Below are 21,684 nucleotides of genomic sequence, written 5' to 3' on the forward strand. Positions count from 1 at the left end.
TGGAAAATACATCCCATGCCATGTTCTGTCGATGCATATGCCGTGATTGATTAAAATGCTTGCTTATTCTGAACTTGAAAAAGAAACCTGGAAGTTATATTGTCTTGTCTCTATTTTATGCTTGCTGAAATGTCTTTATTACCTGCCTATATACTTGTAAAGCTCAAATTCCTTCATGATTCAATTGAAAGGTTTCATACCTGTAACATATGTATGTCCCTTTGACAATCTCCTCATGTCTTCAAACCTTCGTTATTGTTCAACTAGAAGGTCCCATACTTGTAATTTACGTATGCCCCCTCAATAGTCTGCCTATGTCATTAGTCTTCGCCTCTACATGATTTGACCAAAAGGTTTCACGCTTATAATTTATGTGTGTCCCTTCAATAGCTTCTTCAGTCTTTCAGTCTTAGCCTCTACACGATTTAATCGAAAGGCTTCATACATGTAATTTATGCAAGATCCTTCAACAACCTCAAACTTCATACCTGTATCTGCACATGAAACAAACTCATTAGCATAAAACCCTGTTTGGCTTTCAGACATCTCTCTTGACTTCATATCTTTTAATATTGTTATCTAAATAACCATGTTGTAGGAACAGTAGTATAGAGATAATTGGAAAGATTTCCATTGCTCAGTTCGTATGAACTAACCCTCCTCTTCTTTCATTTTTGCAGGGTTGTTCCCAGATGGAGATGCGGACTCAAACCTTCAACATTCAGAACAACGATCCTTCCATTCAGGCAATGGAGGCCTTTCCCTTTATCTTAACAATACTTTTTTGTTTATACAGTGTGTTCATTCAAATATTATGTCAGAAGCTAAGAATGCTTGTGTGGTATCTAAGTGCATTGTACTAAGCACTGTTGAAAATTTGAATACTTTGTACCTTATAAAAACAGTTTTGAATATTTCAATAAAATGTATTATTTTGGTACTTGTATCTTGAATAAAAATGATCAATTTTTCTTGTCAATTGATTTTTGTACTTTACTTTCTACATCCATTTCATTTTGTAATATGTATGCTCAGCAACTGAAAACACCTAGCTTAGTATCAAGGCAAGCATAACATAGCAATTTAAGAGGTATGTTAAATTGGTAACAGTAATCTCATTTTCCATTTTCATTTCCATTCATCTCATTTTTCGCATCGACTTGCATGACATGATTACATAAAAAGTCTTTCGTGTAATTGCATCTCTAAAACTCATTTTTGACTTAAAGCCACTTTTCAAAAGGTCAAAAATGTCATATGCATGTTTTCCCATGTACTTTGACTTCACCTTTCCACAAAGACAACTATGCAGTTCATGTCACCTCAAACTACATTCCATTTCCATCTTTCCATATGCACTTACAGCTCCATGAGCAAATACATGTTATTCCACTTCTTGTGTCATTACACACTATGCATCTCATTCGTTGTCCACACTTACATGTAAGCTCATTCTCCATCCACATCCGCATATCATCTCACTTTCCATTCCTCATTACATGTTGCATTTACATGTAATCCATTTTCCGTGCAATAACATATTAAAACCTAAGTCACTTTTTGGAAATCAGCAATCTTCATTTGCATGCATTCCCATGTGTTCCACTATCACACATTCATTTTCTTCCATTTCCACTTTCATAATATTTCACTCCACCTTCCATTTTCATCCATTGCATATGTATGATGTCTCTTTTTTAGATTATCTCATCATATCTACAAAGTATCTAATCCATACTCAAACCTTTGTTGCTGATCAAGAATCAGCCTTTATAGCGATTTCCTCTGATGATGTGTTTATGTTTTGGGATTTTTGTGTTGTAGCACAAGTGCAAGAGATGCCCCTCACCATCTAAATCTAAGGGCAAAATGAAATACCAGTTTGATAAAGAGTTGACTCATGCAACTCCATCTCAAGTCACATCCATTCTTGACAACATGTTAGACACGAAGATCGGACACGTGGACATGACAGATTTTCTACGAAGAATAAAAACTCCTGTTGGTCATGAGATGAAACGTGTCAAGAGAAGTCATATTCACTTGGTATCTACGTTTCCCATGGCTGCCATGGAACTTGAGTTTGTTCTTGGATGCACAAAATGTTTCAGCCCAAAGTCAAAAACGATCAAGGATGTTGATGGCAGGGTTATTATTAGTCTTGATCCAGAAGTTATCGAGCAAATATTCAAAGTGCTGCATAATGCAAAATGCGTAGATCTAACCAAAGAATCATCATTGGAAATATCGAATGACAAAAAGGGAGACTATCAAAAGTATGTGAATCAATATTCGTTGGATAATAAGAGAAATAACTTCTCCAGATGGCCAAAGACCGTTCATAGGTCTAATTTCAAGCAGGAATACAAAGATCTTATCACTTTTCTCAGTAGGGCTTGTGGTCTTAAAGATTCCACCGATTTTGAACCATAAATTGACAAATTCACCTTCCAGATCATGGAGAATAAAAAGCATATCTTTTGGGGAGAACTAATTAGCATTGCACTCTGACAACAATTCCTCGATATAGGAACTTCAATGCCTTTCTACATGAATTCCTACATTGTTTATATTGCTGCTACCATGGAATCTTTCTCTGGACTCTCAACTAAAGGAGATTGTCTACAGATTCTAGTTTGGAATTACTATGATCAGATCACTCTAACTAATAGTAAGTTTCATTTTAGAAGAGTTCAGGATGATTTCTTTGGGCATTTCCGATGTTTTTTTGATAGACAGTTATCCATTAAAGGGTATTTGATGAAGCTTGGGAAAATGTAAAGTCAAAATTTTTGCCATTATCAGAGCTTGACAGATTTGCCTATTATTGTGATCCATAGAGGGTCTTCTGAGGCAGTGTCTTGGCTTGGGATGGTCTTATCTTCTCCACAACTCAGTAAGTTACAGGTTGGTCTTCATTTGGCTCAAAGCAAACTTCATTTGGGTTTAGTTTTGTGTACTTACTATTTGTCCTAAGTTGGGTGTTGATTGAGCTGGACACTTTCTATTTTTGGAAAGTGCATTTGGTCACATGGAGAAAAATTAGGAGTGACTCATATTTCAGACGACATTTAAATGCTGAGTATTTTGGGAGTTATAATATTTTTAGTGGCCAAATTATTATTAAATCATTAAATGACTTATTATAAAGTTGTAATTTAACTTTATAATATCACTTAAGTTGAGAGTGAGTCATCATTGGAAGGGGCCATTTATTTCATTAATACTATGCCTAAGTCAAGTATTAAATGTTGCCAAAAGAGTTAAGTTGGACAGTTTAGAGAATTCAATTCTTTTGGGAAACTTTCACAATTTCAAAAGTTGAGTTCTTTTGGAAACTTTTGTCAACAAAGTCATTATAAATATGAGCTCATTTCATTGGGAAAAGCATGCATGAATATTTTCTTTTCTTTTGATGTCTTTGTGGCCTTTGCTGAGGTTCTGAAGTTTGTGCCCTTCCTGAAATATAAGGGTTTGTTCTAAGGATTTGTTATCCACTGCTGAAGTATAGTGGAAGATTGTCTAAAATTGGTAGTGCAAATTGTTGCTGAAGTATAGCAATTTGATTTGTCTTCTCAACTATATTAATTGTGCAAGAGAAGATGATGTTTGTGAGTGAATTGGTCTGATTTAAAAGGGTTTGGAGATAGAAATTATAAGTGGCAAACCTGCGTTTCCTTTGGAGTTTGATGTTTTCTTTATTGGGGTATCGTCTATTACATGCTAACTATGATTTGCCTTAAGTTGGAGGGAGCATACTGTTGTATGTTTTTCCTCATACAAATCTGGTGCAATTTGATATCTACAACAGTTACCTATAGGTTCTTCTTTTAATTGCAAATTTCATGAGAGTTGTAGTTATGTGTTTTAATCATTAGATTGCATGCCAAGTGTTTGTAAAAATGTCTATTGGCTGTAGATGCACATTTCATAGGCTAAAATCATATGTATGTATTTGAATGGTCAAAAAAGATTGCATTTGTACTTCAACTTCTTTGTTTGGACATCTAATAACCATTTGCATATGTCTAAACTAAATTTGAACCATTACAAGCAAGCAGAAGTAGCCTAAAGATAAAAGACAGTGAGATAGAGAATTCATGCAAAGTGTTTGACGAAATGTCAAACCATTAATCTTGTGAAAGAAAATTGATGTTTAATTAAGCTATCACCTGTTAAGTGTTATTATAGTGGTATCAGAGCGGTCTCCTACCATCTTGTGGGGTAGGAAAATATTTTTAAATCTCAGATTTGTTTTGGTTTTGTGAGTGATCAACACTCTAGCTTTTTCCAGCTATGGACGGATACAGGAGGCCTAGTAGTTCCAGGGGCTGGCAAAGTATTGCGGAAGATAGCAGGAAACTAAATTCCTTGAGAGTAAAGAGAAACTTAAGCTTCATCAGAAAAGCATGGCAGAGAGCTTGTCGAATCCAAAGACAGTTGAGAGGGCAGCGAGGTATAGAGTTTCCGCCTTTAGAAGGTCGGCAGGAAGGCGGCTTGAGTTTTTCCCAACAGGTGTCCATGATGTAGATGTACCTGTATTTAGTATGTCACCTACTGGTCTTGTCCACATTATTGATGATGGACCTATTTCACAGGGACATGTGGTTGTGTTAGTGGCAGTGCAGGATAGCGGCACTAAGCTTTAGCAAGTTAAGGCTTCTAGAGCTATTGTTCCTGTTAGTGTGTAGTTAGTGTAGAGACAGTTGATGCAGTTGTTACTACTGATACTTCACATGCTAAAAATGAGGGCCACGATGGTGAACTGACCTGGCCAACTATAGGAACCTACTAAAAATGGTAAACTGACCTGGCCACGATGGTGAACTGACCTGGCCAATTGTAGGAACATGTTAAAAATGGAGACATTATAGTCCTCCCTCCCTAAGATTGCTTGTCCCCAAGCAATCCTGGAGCAAAATGAGCATCATAATCCCCCTGGATCCCAAAGGTAGAACTGTGTACTATTCCTGCGTGTACAAGAAACTCTTGTAGCATTAGCACCCAAATAACTTATATGAATGACAAAATCATCTGGAAACTGACTATAGACGCTGATGGTGATGACAACCCATCAGAACTCAATCCAACTGAAATACCCACTCTGTCCACACCTGAGTCCCCATCAAACTGATACTCACACCCAACTGCAATATGGAGATGGTAACAACCATAGGTAATTGAAACACTACCACCAACTCCAACCTTTGTTGTAATGACCCTGTTTACTAGGTTGAAAATTAAAACGGTCCTAAAACATAAATAAATACATAAATTAATGTTAGAGAGAGAGAGAGAGAGAGAGAGAGAGAGAGAGAGAGAGAGAGATTTTATCTTGAATTTGGGTTATTCTTGAGAGAAAACACATAATGCTATTGTTACGGGTAGAAATTTTATAACTGTTGCTCTTGTAGTGAGTCCCATGATGAATGGAAGATTTTCTACGGCTCTGAGTTTGGACACGCTCAGCTTGAGGCTCTCTCAGACCTTAGTCCATATTGGGATTCAATTGCCCCAACGCGACCAATTTACTCCTCCCCCTGTGCACACTCCCTATCAATCATGTGACTCAATACACAAGTCATTAACATTAATTTTATAATTGTATATTTTTATTTTTAATATTATTAAAAGACTTATTTATTTACATTCACTATTATATGTTGGAAAGAGTTACCATCCTATAGATATATGTTAGAGTTATATATATATATATATATATATATATATATATATATATATATATTGATTTTTTATTACATGGTAAAAAAAAGAAATAATTCCATATATCACTAATGTTAAGATGGTGTACCTTATAAATTAGCACCACCGGCCACTATGCATATGTATAAAAATATCAACCAAGGGGTGAAAATGTATTAAAGTATTAGCCAACCGATATGCTTGGTACGCGGCTACTACATGTCCCTGACATGGTGGCAGACGTGGGATGGTACCCGTTCACTATTATATTCATTGCTTACCTTATTTGCAATTTACTTCAAACTGCTAAAAACTTCCTAGTTGCCCTTCCTATTTGATGGTCAACTTAATTTATACTGTGACAAGTGACAAGATGCGTCCTTTCAACCTTTCTCTCATGGTTTATGGAAAGATGTGATAAAAATGAGGGTTGATAATATGAATAATTAATATCAATATAATGTCTTATAAGAGTTGGTAATATGCGAGTTGATTAATATCAATTAATAGTTAATAAAAAATGAAAGTTGATAACTAATAATCAATTAATGATCAATTTAAGGAATAATTAATCAATTTAATTAATAATTAATTAATTTTAAATAATGAAGATTTGAGATTAGTAGTTAATATCAAATATTGAGTTTTGATAACTAAATGTCAAATAATTAATCTAATAATAAGATTTTGAAATTAATAATTTATCAAATATATATAGTTATATACAAGTACATAATTTGAGGGTTCATGACAGTCAACCCTCCCTAAATTTTCTTGTCCTCAAGTAACTTTGGGTGAGACATAATTTCTTCACCCATCCATGTAGCATCTTCTGTAGGTAGATTCTTCCATTTAACCAAGTATTCAGGAATGGTTCTATTCCTTAATATCTTTTCCCTTTTATCAATGATCGCTTCCGATTCCAAGATGAGTTTCCCTTCATCTAGTGGTGGTAACTCCGTGCAGGGTTTTACTCTTTGTCCCACGACCTTCTTAAGTCTAGATACATGAAAAATGTTGTGTATTCTGCTATTCTCAGGTAAGTCGATCTCATAAGCCACTTCACTCATCTTTCTTAAAATTTTGTAGGGTCCATAAAAATGCAGCTTCAATTTTTCTGCTCCGTTCTCTTTGAGAGTTGATTGTTTGTTGGGTTGTAATCTCAAGAATGCCCAATCACCGATTTCGAATACTCTTTCTACGTACTTTTGATCTACATACATTTTCTAGTTGATTTTGAGCATGGTGTAAATTATCTTTAAGAGTGTTCATAATGTCAATACCTTGCTGAAGAAAATTCTGGGCTCCTGGTACCTTTCTTTTTTCAATGACCAAATCTCCAAATGTGGTTGCCTCGTACCCATACAAAGCTTTGAATGGGCTCATTTTGATGGACATATGATAAGTAGTATTATAGCAATATTCTCCCAAATATAACCATTTTACCCAAGCCTTATGTTGTCCTGTTACACAGTTCTGCAGATATCCTTCTATCCATTTGTTAACAATTTCAATTTGCCCATCTGTTTGAGGATGATAGCTTGTGCTAGGAGTTAGATGAGTTCTTGTTAATCGAAAGAGCTCTTGCCAAAATAGGCTGAGGAATTTACTGTCCCTGTCGCTAACAATGTTCTTTGGAATTCCATGCAACCTGAAGATTTCTTTGAAAAATACCTCTGCAATTTGAGATGCTTTATGTTGAGTGGAGATAGCCATGAAGTGTGCATATTTGGTTAACCTGTCTACCACCACAAATATACAATCTTTCTCTCATACTTTGGGGATGTATGTACGGAGTAGTGATTACGGGTTTTGCTCCTTCTAGTTCCATGATGTGTTCAAAACCTCTTTTTAGGGGTAGACCGAGTGGGATTTCATCGAATACTTTCTTATATTTGTTGATGATGGGTTGAATATTAATATGTATAGGTGGATTTTTTGAGGTGGATTTTTCCAAGACTAAGAATTGGGCAGCCCATTCTCCTCTTCCATGTCCAAATATTCTTTCAATATTTTTACAGGAAACCAATTGCGGCGATCCATCTGGAATTCCTTCTAAGGTTATCTCTTGTCCTTCATGCATAAAATAAATTTTCAGATTAGATAAATCAAACTTAAAGCATCCCAGGGAACAAATCCAAGGTGACCCTAAGATTATGTCGCCATGTAATGGTACCACATGTAAGTCTTCTTTAACACAATGTTTTCCCAACATAAATTCTTGTTGAGGTATTATTTATGTACACTTGACTAAGGATCCTGTGGCTTGTATTGCTGAAAAACCCTTTAAAAAATTTGTTTTCAATCCTAACTTTTTAACCAATTCTTTATTAATAAAATTGTGAGAGGCTCCACTATCAATTAAAGTTATAACTTTTTTCCCATGAAGAGTGCTCCTAATTCTCATTACTCGATGCTTAGATGCTTTAGTGAAAGTTGATATTACCCCAAGATTTTCTTCTTCTTCTTCTTCTTCTTCTTCTTCTCCTTTCCTTAGTTTCTTGTGAGTATGTTCTTCATTATCTTCATCATAAGTGGTTTCGCTATTTTGTATTCTTTCTCTTTTTCCACATTTATGGCCAGGCTCCCAATCCTCCTTGCATGAGAAGCATAGTCTCTTTTTGCTACAATCGTGTCCTTTTTCCCATATTCCTCTACATTTAAAGCATCGATTTTGTTTTCTTAGTTTTTCCTTCTCCCTTTCAAATAGAAAATTTTTGTCGGATTCCTCTTTTTTATGAAAGCTCTCTTTCTCATAAGAGCCTTTCCCTTTATGATATGTCTTGACCTGGCTATTTGTTGGTCTAACATTTGCTGAAGATTCTCGACTTAATGCTGCTTTGAATGCATCTTCAAGATTCTTAGATTTCAACGAATTGACCAATCCCTTGAGTGGTTCTTTTAGTCCTTCTATAAATAAATATGTGAGCCTGTCCTCATCCATCTTTGTGACTCTTATTGATATTCTGTCAAATTCATTAATGTAACTTTCAACTGATCCATATTGTTTGATATGTGTTAGTCTTTTGAAGTCTTCTTGGGGATGTTTCCGGTCGAGTCTTTTCTTAAATTTTTGTGTGAAATCCTTATATGAAGTAATATTGTCATGGCCTCAAGTGCTCTTTCCATAGTGCCACCATTCACGTGCTATGCCGGCTAGATGGAGAATGGCAAATTGGAGTGGATCTTCTTCAGTCATGGGATTGAATGTCAAGTAAGTGTTTAGTGTTTGTAGCCAATCGTATGCCGAAATTTTTTCTGATCCATCAAAATTGGGAACATCTACCTTTTTTGTTTTATGCCTAAGATCCCTATTTACATGTGTCCTTGGTGCTTCTTTTCTCTTATCTTCACAAAATTCTCTAAATGATACCACTGCTCTAATGTGAGGTTCTAGTTCGGCATATGCTCTTGCTATATCCTCAGTTCGATTTATGGGTTGTTCAACTCCTTCTTCTACTCTTAACAATTCTCCTCTAGGGAAAAAGGTTGGTTGTGGTATCTTGGCTCTGGATGAAACATTGTTATTTTCAAAGTGATTTCAGCTAGTGTCTTTTATACGAAGAGATTGGTCTTTCAAATTGTTACTAATTGAGTTTCCCATATTTTGCAGAGCTTGAATAAGTGCTTGATTTGATCTTTCCATTTGATTTATTAATGTTTGGTTATTTTGTTCCATGTAAGATCTCATTTCATTTGTAATGTCATTTATAGTAGTTTTTTTTGTCCTTCCTTCTGGATTTTCCATAACCCTTTATTCACAGGATGGCAAGATTATGCTCTGATACCACTTGTAATTTTTACTAGGTTGAAAATTAAACGGTCCTAAAACATAAATAAATACATAAATTAATGTTTGAAAGAGATTTTATCTTGAATTTAGGTTATTCTTAAGAGGAAACACATAATGCTATTGTTATAGGTAGAAATTTTATAACTGCTGCTCTTGTAGTGAGTCCCATGATGAATAGAAGATTTACTGTGGCTCTGAGTTTGGACATGCTCAACTTGAGGCTCCCTCAGACCTTAGTCCATATTGCGATTCAACTGCCCCAACGCAACCGATTTACTCCTCCCCCTGTGCACACTCCCTATCCATCATGTGACTCAATACACGAGTCACTAATATTAATTTTATAATTGTATATTTTTATTTTTAATATTATTAAAAGACTTATTTATTTACATTCACTATTATATGTTGGAAAGAGTTACCATCCTATAGATATATGTTAAAGTTTTATATATATATATATATATAGACATATACATATACATACATATATATATATATATATGTATATACATATATATATGTATATACATATATATATGTATATACATATATATATGTATATACATATATATATGTATATACATATATATATGTATATACATATATATATATATATATATATATAGATTTTTTATTACATGGTAAAAAAAAGAAATAATTCCATATATCATAATGTTAAGATGGTGTACCTTATAAATTAGCACCACCAACCACTATGCATATGTATAAAAATATCAACCAAGGGGTGAAAATGTATTGAAGTATTAGCCAACCGATATGCTGGGTACACGGCTGTTGCACGTCCCTAACACGATGGCAGACGTGGGATGGTACCCATTCGCTATTATATTCACTACTTGACTTATTCGCAATTTACTTCAAATTGCCAAAAACTTCCAAGTTGCCCTTCCTATTTGATGATCAACTTGATTTATACTATGACAGGTGACGCGATGCGTCCTTTCGACCTTTCTCGCATGGTTTACGGAAAGACGTGATAAAAATGAGGGTTGATAATATGAATAATTAATATCAAAATAATGTCTTATAAGAGTTGGTAATATGCAAGTTGATTAATATCAATAAATAGTTAATAAAAAATGAAAGTTGATAACTAATAATCAATTAATGATTAATTTAAGGAATAATTAATCAATTTAATTAATTTTAAATAATGAAGATTTGAGATTAGTAATTAATATCAAATATTGAGTTTTGATGATTAAATGTCAAATAATTAATCTAATAATAAGATTTTGAAATTAATAATTTATCAAATATATATAGTTATATACAAGTACATAATTCAAGGGTTCATGACATTTGCCCAATTGTCCTGGGTGTGTAGATACTGCAAGGGGTCTAACTTGCAGTTGTCAATCCCATCTACAAAAGATGGTGCTAACCAATCCCATAATGGATGGCATGAAACTAGAGCCAACTCACACTGAAGTGAAACCAAATCCTCTACCTGTGGGTCAAAGAAAAATGATGAGCACTCCTCACAGTGTAATGCCGATAAAAACTCCCAATCTCTGTCAACAGCTCATCATCATCAAATTGAGAATCAGAAGATGGCTCCAATCTTTGACTCCGAACTATTGGCCGAGCAAGATCCTGGGCAACCCTAAACCCAACCTCAAAATGCTTGTGGGGAAGCATAGTAGACAGAGTCTCTACAATCTTTCCCACCAACCTCCGAACAACACGAGAGCCTCGGAATAGAGTACCCTCAGACACTCTATATGAATCCTCCCTCACATTTGAACTCTCCAATAGATACTCTATGAAGGACTATGTGCAGTAGAAATTATATGTGGAAGCATCAACTTGCTCCCCTGCAACCCACAGCTGATCCCTCTGAAAATGCGGCACTACCATTTGTCCAATGGTACCAGCTCAATGAAATGAAGAAATAGGTCCGCTTCCGGTAGAAGGAAGAAAATCACCATGAGAGCTCGTCTCCCCTGATGCTCTCAACTCCTCTATACCTACTGCACCCATATGATGGACGGACGTGTCAACCACATCATCACATCCCTCATCCCCAACTATGGAAGCAAACTCACCACCAACCACAATATGTAACTGAACAGGGTTTGGCGCTGATGTCGACTGTACACGCTCTAACTCCAAGGTAACCTCATCCAATTATGACTATATGACTCTTGAAGAGCCAACTAAGTATATTGAAGAGAGTCCACAGTCACCTCAAGCTCCTGGGTAAGCTCATCTACCTTCTCTTTTCCTAACAACGTCTCATAACAGGTGCTACCCCACTCCAGAACGTAATCCCTGTCAGTAACTAACTGAGAGTAACTATGCTTCAAGATCGTAACAGCCTCTCGAAGCATATGAACCTCTGCTAGGGAAATACTACTATCACCGTGCTCATCTAACACAAGAGCACCCCAACCAAATGTAGCTAGCATCTAACGAGTAGAATCATAATGCTCAAGAGTTGAAGAAATGTCACTATCACTCACCTTCAGCTGACAAGTCACATGATGCCTCTATAACTCTTGCCTCCTATGCAAACTCTTTGTCTCACCAACTGCATTGTGATAGGAAACCAAATCAGAACTGCCCACCACAAGATCACTCATTGCATGTGTGCTATCAACCTTGCAAAACTCTACATCTAAGATACAACTACTATGTACCTCAATCAATTCCTCATCTAAAGAAATGGAAGCCCTCACAATATCAATATTCCCACATGTCCTAGCTTCCACCTCAAAGGATGGATCTTTTAAGCACTGATCCTGGGACCCATCCAAAACCTCCTCAAAGTCATCAGCTGATACCTGGCAAGGGATATCGTACCTGGTGCAACTCATAGCATCATCAAATGTGTCCATACTATCTGTAACCACATCTCTTGATAAAGCCCCAACTGCTGACACCTGATACTGCACACATGACTCAATGTCAAGTTGTGAATCAATAACACTAGAGCATGAACCCACATCTACTGACTCCGCTATAACATACAAATCACGAACATCACAGCTGGGTGACTCCATACATGCATTGGTCCCACCTGAGGCAGCAGTTGCCTCCTGTATTGGAACAACACTATGATAACTCATATACAAATCTCCAATAATAATCCCCTCCTCGAGAGATGTTAGCCGACTGGTTTTTTTCCGGCGGTATTTTGTATTCTGTAGCCGATGGTCTGGCGATGTTTCTGTAGCCGACGGTCCGGCGGTGTTCCTGTAGCCGACGGTCCGGCGATGTTTCTGTAGCCGACGGTCCGGCGGTGTTTCTGTAGCCGACAGTCCGGCGGTGTTTCTGTATTCTGTAGCCGACGGTCCAGCGGTGTTTCTGTATTCTGTAGCCGACGGTCCGGCGGTGTTTCGGTATTCTGTAGCCGACGGTCCGGCGGTAAATAGTTTGTAACGGATAGAATAATTGTAGCCGACAGACTCCCTCGGGAAGGTTCGGCAATAGTATTTATATCCCGTCTGGGATCATTGTAAAGCATCATTCATCATCCATCTACTATTGCGAATAATAATATAAGTTCTGCTGTTCGTGTTCATTGTCTGTATGCGTTCATTTACTTTACCTGTACGGTAAACATTTGGCGCCGTTGCTTTGTGAATCTGGAAGGTGGGAGGAATGAAGATTAATGTCAAATCAGCTTAACAAGGATCGAAATAAGGCGAAGGGAAAAGATGGAATCAATATTGCACAAGAGAATTTAATTCTGTCACAGCCAGCCAAACGCCGACGGAGATTCCAGAAGATTACTGACGGAAACCGAAGTGTGGAGGAATTGTTGGAGGAGACTCAACAGCGGGTGGAATTGGTGGAAGAAGCACGGGAGGAGTTCTTGAATTTGTGTTCGCCGAGGGAAGAAAATTCAAACGGGAGAGCATCAACTCGCACGGCTCGCAGTGCCGACGGAGCACGAGCGTGGAGTGACCTCTTCGTCCAGGATAGACTTCCGCAGGAAACAATTTCGGAGGATCCTCCGTCTTCACCAAGGGTTGCAGCTGTCGACACCTCCAGTGTGGGAGTGCAGACCGCCGGTGTGGGAGTTCAGACTGCCGGTGTGGGAGTGCAGACCGCCGGTGTGGGAGTCCAGACTGCCAGTGTGGGAGTGTCGACCACTGTAGGAGTGCAGACCTCCAGAGTTATGGCGGGACCCAAAGAAAAATTACCGAAATTTGAAGGCGATGGTACAGCCGACCTCCTCCGACATTGTAAGACATGTGAGACGATCTGGCGGGCAAATGGAATCACAGATGCCGACGAATGGGCCAGGCAATTTCCGGCAACCCTACGGGGTGTCGCGATTGATTGGTTTTCGGATATGGATCCGCAGAAGCTGGATACATGGGATAACATTAAAAAGGAGTTCTTGGCAGAATTTAAATTTTGCGGGATGATAATGAAATTGTAGCGAAAATTTTCAATACCAAGCAAGGGAAGCACGAAACTGTCCGTGTCTACGCCAGGAGATTGAAAGACTTAATAAACAAAATGGAAAGCAAGCCAGCGGACGGATTGCAGAAAAGGTGGTTTGTGGACGGCCTACGCTCACAGCTGCGGAGGAAAATGAAAATTGTACCACCGTCGTCATATGTGGATGCTTATAACAGAGCACTGGACCTTGAAAGTGAACAGAAGACAAAGAAGAAAAAAACTAGCTCCTCTGATTCTGATGACGACGAGCCTGCCGAAGATGATAGTAGTGACGATGAAGGTAGTAGCAAAAAGGTTCGTGCCTTACAAAAGGATATGGTTCGAATGATGAAGGAGTTTAAAAACATGCAGAAGGAGCCAAAAGGTAGTGAACTGTGGTGCACGGAATGTAAGACCGACGGTCATACTAAGGGATCGTGTCCGAAGAACCAATTCTGTGACATCTGTCAGATCATGGGCCATTCGACAAAGGACTGTCCCTTTAACATGAAGACAAGAGGATCTCCGCAGGTGTTTCTCACACAAGAGGCTTTCCCGTCGGGTAGTAGCGGAAACACAAATACTGCTGGTGCTACATCTGGAGGATACAAGAATAATAGCAGAGGGCAAAATAACAACAATGCAACCAATAACAATAATAATGGGAGCCGAAGTCGAACTCAGTATGATGCAAACGGACGGCCAATCGTTCAATGCCAGGCATGTAATTTGTGGGGTCATTTTGCGCGGAATTGTACAGCGGCAAACACACCGAAATTATTATGCAGATGGTGCGGACCCGGCGATCACGAAGATTCCAAGTGTCCAAAGGCTGGAGTAAACTTGATCACTGTCGGCACGAATGTAGAGGAGGTTCTGGCAATTACACAGAGGCAAGCGGAGGAAAAGAGAAAAGTGGGGGAAGTGCAGGCGGACATTGCAAAGGCATCGTCAGCGGGAACATCTCAGTTGAAGGACATCACCGGCACCTTGGCAAAGAACTTCGCAGAACAAAGCATTGTACGGCAGATCTTACAAACGGAGATACCAGTCAAAATAAGTGACCTCCTTCTCACAATGCCCCAGTTACAGACGGCTATTCTGAATCATACACCGTTTTCGAAAGCACCGGAGGACACAGGAAGGAATAGTAGTGAAGTGATGACAACAGACCCAATGCTGCTGGCACTCACCTCCGGACGGCATCCGGCGGTCGTTGAGATGGGGATTTTGGGAAATGTTTTGACAGAGACAATTGTTGACGGAGGGTCCGGCGTGAATGTCTTACCGGAGGATACTTGGAAGAAGTTGGGAAAGCCAACGCTGTGGCCACCTGCATTTCAGTTGCTCATGGCAGATCAACATGGAATCAAACCGTTGGGAATTCTGAAAGCGCAACCGGTAACAATTGGTACGCAACCATTTTTATTGGATTTTGTGGTCATTCCATTAAAAAGAAAAGACTATGATGCTATTCTGGGACGGGATTGGTTGGTGCAAGCAAAAGTAAAACATGATTGGAAACGCAATACCCTATCAATGGAGCGCGGAGGCAAAAGATTCATAATTGACCTGCACACGCAAATGGTTGGCGAGGAGGCAGCATTGTCAGATTTTGACAGTGAAGGCGAGAGTGATGATGAAGGAAAGAGGAGAATGGAACCGGATGAAAGAGTATTGAGACTTGACGGAGGATCGAATGACAACGACCTGGACTCAGTGAATGGCCTTTACCACTGGCAGATAGAAGACTACGAACTCTTTTCGAGTTGTAATATGCTAAGGATCGACGAAGATGAGAAAAAGGAGGAAAACGAATGTCCAGAGGAATGCAGGGAAGTGGAAGAAGGAAAAGCTTCCATGGCTGAAGCTGAGGGGAAGAACATACAGTCTGAACACAAAAAAACGAAAAATCCCACTGTCCGGTACATGGTGAATGGACCGGGCGGAAAGAAAAGGTTACACCGTAGCATAAAATTAGTGGAAGGGCACCGACAGCAAGGAAATAATCCAGTTGCGCGACGACCGCAGGCACAGTGGGCGACGGGGGTGGCACAGAACAAACGTAAGGCGTACGACGGTCACAATGAAATCAAAGTGGAAAAGTTTAAGGGCAGATGGGTTGGACCATATCAGATTCGGAAGGTCGGCGACAATGGAGCGGTCAGATTATCAACTTTGGACGGGCAGAAGATACCTCCGGCAGTCAATAGATCCAAATTCAAAATATATGGTGCCAGGAAGACTCCGTCGCTGTCACAAGATGGCCAGCTGACTCTGTCGTCATTGCAGAATGGCGACACCTGGAGGCAAAATGGAGGTACCTCTGTTATTTGATTTCTTTTAGGAGGAAAAACAAAAAAAAAAACAAAATTTGATTTTTGAAAAAAAAAAAAAAAAAAAAAATTGAAAAAAAAAAGGGCAACTGCCTATCCGCGGGCACTTAAAGTCCCGCGAGTCTGTGGGCAAGAGACCCCCGCAAAGTGTAAAGCCCCGCGGGCAGCTGTCCGCGGGCACAAAGTTGTCCTCCGGTAGAAATAAAAACACAAACTCCCGCAGGAAGGACATAATCCTCGGCCAGTTAGCCGCCGGCGGAAGAAAGACCGCGGGTGAAGACAGAAAGGCCGCGGGGAGAACAGGAAGGCCGCGGGCAACGACAGGAAGGCCGCGGGTGAGGATAGAAAGGCCGTGGATAGGATGCGGGCGCCAGTCAGAGTTTCTCCTCCGCGCTGCAAGGGAAAAGACTTCCGCGGGGAAACAGAGACATAAAGAAGAGTTCTTGTTCTGCCAGAAGGAGAAGAATTTTTGTGTGCAGAGGGATTTGTGGTGGATTGTAGAGGAAGCAGTTACAAAACATTAAAAACAAAAAAAAAAAACGACGACAGATTCAAGTTGTTCAGAATGAGTGACAGATGATGCCAAAGGAAAGGGGACGCATCCGTGGTTGCTAGAAAGAGTGCAGAATCGGCAAAAAAGGACAAAAATGGTGTGATCCGTGCATTTCTGTGTGGGTGGCGAAGTGTTAATTTGGTCTTGGGGGCAAGGGGCGCTGCCCCTCGACCCCGCCCTGTACTGCGACCCGGGGCGCTGCCCCAGGACCCCGCGGGGGCGCTGGCCCTCGACCCGGCCGGGGGCGTTGCCCCCTGGACCCCCAGTCGTGGCGGATATCGGTCATGGGAGTCTGACCAGTTGAGAAGAGTTGAAGTTGCTGCAGGCATGGACTTTCTGTGTACCAGAGGCAATGGGAGCAGGTGTTGGCTGTAAGGCTGTCTTGGTGGATGCGTATAGAGCTCGGGAGGAGCTGATCATCCAGTTGGAGGCAGTGCAGCGACACTTGGCTTAGGGTACCAAGGAATTGAAAACAGAGAAAGCAGCACAGGTGGCTATCAAGGTCAGCTTGAGGAGACAATATTGTGTTAGCAGAGGCTACAGATGTAACGGGATGAATGTGGAAGTGATGTGACAGAAGCAGATTTCTCTTGTTGTAGTCACTCTGTTAATGTATTTTGTTTGTTAATTTGTCTCAGATATTTTGTCAGTCGTCAGTAGATGACTTTTCTTTTTGGGGGGGATGGTGTTAGCCGACTGGATGGTTCCGGCGGTATTTTGTATTCTGTAGCCGACGGTCCGGCGGTGTTCCTGTAGCCGACGGTCCGGCGATGTTTCTGTAGCCGACAGTCCGGCGGTGTTTCTGTAGCCGACGGTCCGGCGGTGTTTCTGTAGCCGACAGTCCGGCGGTGTTTCTGTATTCTGTAGCCGACGGTCCGTCGGCGTTTCTGTATTCTGTAGCCGACGGTCCGGCGGTAAATAGTTTGTAACGGATAGAATAATTGTGGCCGACGGACTCCTTCGGGAAGGTTCGGCAGTAGTATTTATATCTCGTTTGGGATCATTGTAAAGCATCATTCATCATCCATCTACTATTGCGAATAATAATATAAGTTCTGTTGTTCGTGTTCATTGTTTGTATGCGTTCATTTACTTTACCTGTACGGTAAACAAGAGAGCCAGAAGTGTCAGTAGTAACAACTGCATCAACTGTCTCTGCACTAGCTACAATAATTGTGGGAGCCTCAACTTGTGGAAGCTTAATGCCGCTATCCACCAAGGATACTAACACATCTACTGATCTCTGTAAAATGAGTCCATCATCAACATTATGGATTGGGCTAACAGGTGTCGTACTAAATATAGGTACATTAGCATCATGGACTCCTGTCGGGAAAAACTCAAGCTTCCTTCCCTACAACCTTTTTGTCAGCCTTTTAAAAATGGAAATCATATACCTCGTTGCCTCTCAACTGTCGCGGGATTCGACAAGCTCTCCGCCAACCTATGTTGATGAAGCTTCAGTTTCTCCAAACTCTCTTGCAAGGCATACATTTTTACACTAACTTCCTCATTACTCCACTGACTTCTAGAACTGCCAAACTTATGTCTGTCCATAGCTGGAGAAATAAAGTGTCGGTCGCTCTAGAAATCAAATCTAAAAATCTTCAAAGTCAGCACCGAACAAAACAAAAACTGAGCCCAATTCCTGCTGGTAAGAAACCGCTCTGATACCACTGTAAAAACCCCAGCTCGCTATAACCTTAACAATCATCAATTTTCCTTTGCTAATCAATAGTCTAACATTTCATCAAACATTTGGCAATTTTTACTGTTATTGTTGCAAATTTGATAATCTAATTTTCGAAATTACACTAGACAATGCAATTGGGCACTTACAATTTCCGATCAATTTAATACTAAGAAGTTTGTATGAATGCCAACATTAATTCATAATTCTGCCATACGAACTGTGCAATTATATAATTATGAAAGACAAACGATTTGCTCTAACTTTAATTCATTACCAACAATGTTTCAAACAAATAGTAGCAGCAATAATATTTAAAATGCCAAGAACTTGGAAATATAGATTGGCTTTGACTTTTAATTTGCAGTCCAATGTGAATCTACAACAGCCCCAATAATATATATTGCAGGCTATATAAATTTAAAGCAGCTCTTGAAAATTGTAACACGGCCCCTTAGAAATGTCCAACAAACCCTTCTTAGGTGAACATGACCTTGCAATTGATGAACTACTGCCCTATAGTGAAACGGCAGCCCTGTAACATTCAGATTGAACTCCCAACCAAGATGTAGAACCATAAAATTAATAATTCAGCCTTCAATTCGCTCTCCAAAATCCAGTCTTCAACACTAGTGCAATCAACTTCTCGATAACAGTAGATACAGTAGAGAAACAATCACAATTTGTTTTACCTCAACAGCAAATTGCAATATAAACTCAGAATCTAACTCTTATACTTCAACAAGGGTACAAAACCACAGACTCAGAATTATCACAAAGACAACAAGCAAAGAGATAAACAAATAATCGGATACTTTACTCATCAAATGGGCTCATATTTATAATCTCCAAATGCCACAAAGTCTCCCAAATGAACTTCACTTAAGAAGCTTCCCACACACAACATTAAAACATAATAAAGTGTCGTTATAAACTAATTTATTAATTGCTTTTGGCTCAGAAAACGACCTTTTCCATCATAACTTCGAATTCTAACATGTAAGGCCACTGCTTCTTGTTCCCATGATTTAAAACTTTTTGTCCCAATTCCAACGAGCTATGATACTGAGGTAACCAACCAACAACACTATCAAAAATAGCAACTTCGGCGTATTTATATGAATAATAATAATAATTCGCCCGTCTTGCGAAAACAACTAAATAGGCATCAAAATCAATATTTGGCAACACCAAAGTGATCCTGATGATGAAAGAAGATGAATGAACCTGATATGGTGACTTAATATAAATAAACACTCCCTCCAAGATTTTTGGAGCTCAAATCGAAAGCCCAAAATAAAAACTGAGAGCATCCTCCAAATCCTTTAACTCAACTAAGCTCATCGATACCAACAGATTGACTTACTATTAATGGTAAGTCCCTCAAACGGAGCCAAAACATACCATAGGTTGCTGAAAAGCCTATAACCACACAACTGAGACCCTCAAATCCCATTGTCAGCGCATGGGGGTCGCAATGGTGAACTGACCTGGCCAATTGTAGGAACCTGCTAAAAATGGGGACATTACATTCTACCTCAAATGCAAAGTTGTACGAGGACGATAGCACATGTATGAGTGATCTTGTGGTGGGTAGTTCTGATTTGGTTTCCTATCACAGTGCAATTAGTGAGACAAGGAGCTTGCATAAGAGTCAAGGGTTACGGAGACATCATGTAACTTGTCAGCTAAAGGTGCGTGATAGTGACATTCCTTCAACTCTTAAGCATTATGATGTTATCCGTCAGATGCTAGCTACATCTGGTTGGGGTGCTCCTATGTTAGATGAGCATGGTGATAGTACTCTTTCTCTAGCAAACTTTCATGCGCTTCGAGAGGCTGTTAGGATCTTGAAGCATAACTATTCGCAGCTAGTTGCTGATAAGGATTACCTTCTAGAGTGGGGTAACACCTATTATGAGACATTGTTAGAGAAAGGGGAGGAGGTGGTTGAGCTCACCCAAGAGCTTGAGTTGACTATGGACTCTCTTCAATGTACTCGGTTGGCTCTTCAGGAGTCACAGTCACGATTGGATAAGGTGACCGTGGAGTTGGAGCATGTTCAGACCACACCAACCCTAGATCCAGTTTAGTTGCATATTGTGGTTGGTGGTGAGTTTGCTTCTATGATTGGGAATAATGGACATGATAATGTGGCTGACACATTCATCCAACATATGGGTGCAGTAGGTACAGAGGACGTGAGAGCATCCATGGAGACGAGCTCTCAAGGTGATTTGCTTCCTTCTGCTAGAAGCGAATCTATTTATTCATATCATACAACTGGTACCATTGGACAGTTTGCAGTACCACATTTGCAAAGGGATCAGTTGTGGGTTGACGGGCAACAAGTTGATGCTTCCACATATAATTTATACTACACAGAGTCTTTCATGGAGTATCTTTTGGAGACTTTGGATGTATAGGAGGATTCATATAAAGTGTCTAAGGGTACTCTCATCTGAGGCTCTCGTGTTATTCAGAGGTTGGTGGGAAAGATTGTAGAAACTTTGTCTACTATGTAATATTCCCATTATAAAATAAATCATTTATCAAACTATTGTTAATGGGCCAACTGATTTAATATATCTTGGACCCATTTTTATTTTTGTTTTCGTAGTTTGTGTCGTCATCGGCTATCTTTGTACACCCTCAGAAAGTTTCCTGACGGGTATTTAAACACAACTTGTAGGTAGTCTTTAGGCATGCAATTTGGATTGTTTTCTATGTATTATGAATTCCTATTGGAGTTCTCTGTAGTTCGCCATTTTGGAAGTGAATGATATTCCCTACTTGGCTCTTTCAGTTTCAATGGGATTCAACCCTCACCCTATTTCATTGTCCGTAATACTTCGCTTGAATCTGGCAAATCGGAGCACCATCTCTATAACAGATATATATATATATATATATATATATATATATAGAATTACAATGAATCACTTATTCTCTCTTTTTTTTGCATTTGTGGTAATTGTATAATTTATTATTAAGTACAGAGTGATCTTCACTCTCTGGAAGGCTTCAAACACAATCCAAAAACCCCACAAACCTACCGTACAGCCTCCCCGTTCAGCTGTACAACCTTCTTACACATCATACGGTCTCCTAGTCCTACTATACGACCTCCATACACACCGTACGGCCTTCCAATTCAGCCGTACGACTTCCACTTCAGCTGTACGACTTC

At 39.4% G+C, this 21,684-nt stretch overlaps 2 protein-coding genes across 2 annotated transcripts in view; one reads left to right on the forward strand and one right to left on the reverse strand.

Annotated features, from left to right (window-relative positions):
• The window catches only part of MSH5 (MUTS-homolog 5), a 364,768-nt gene that overhangs the window by 232,806 nt on the left and 110,278 nt on the right, over nucleotides 1-21,684 (reverse strand). The gene's annotated exons all lie outside the window — the stretch shown is intronic.
• Nucleotides 1-21,684, forward strand: part of LOC149556975 (uncharacterized) — a 363,967-nt gene that overhangs the window by 232,557 nt on the left and 109,726 nt on the right. Inside the window, exon 3 of the mRNA XM_089831618.1 lies at nucleotides 681-746. Coding sequence (XP_089687744.1) covers nucleotides 681-746 — 66 coding nt within the window. The remainder of the gene's footprint in view (nucleotides 1-680; nucleotides 747-21,684) is intronic.

Source organism: Cupressus sempervirens, chromosome 5 (assembly GCF_028749045.1).
Source record: "Cupressus sempervirens isolate cs-2001-9-10 chromosome 5, ASM2874904v1, whole genome shotgun sequence".
NCBI classification, from domain to species: domain Eukaryota; kingdom Viridiplantae; phylum Streptophyta; class Pinopsida; order Cupressales; family Cupressaceae; genus Cupressus; species Cupressus sempervirens.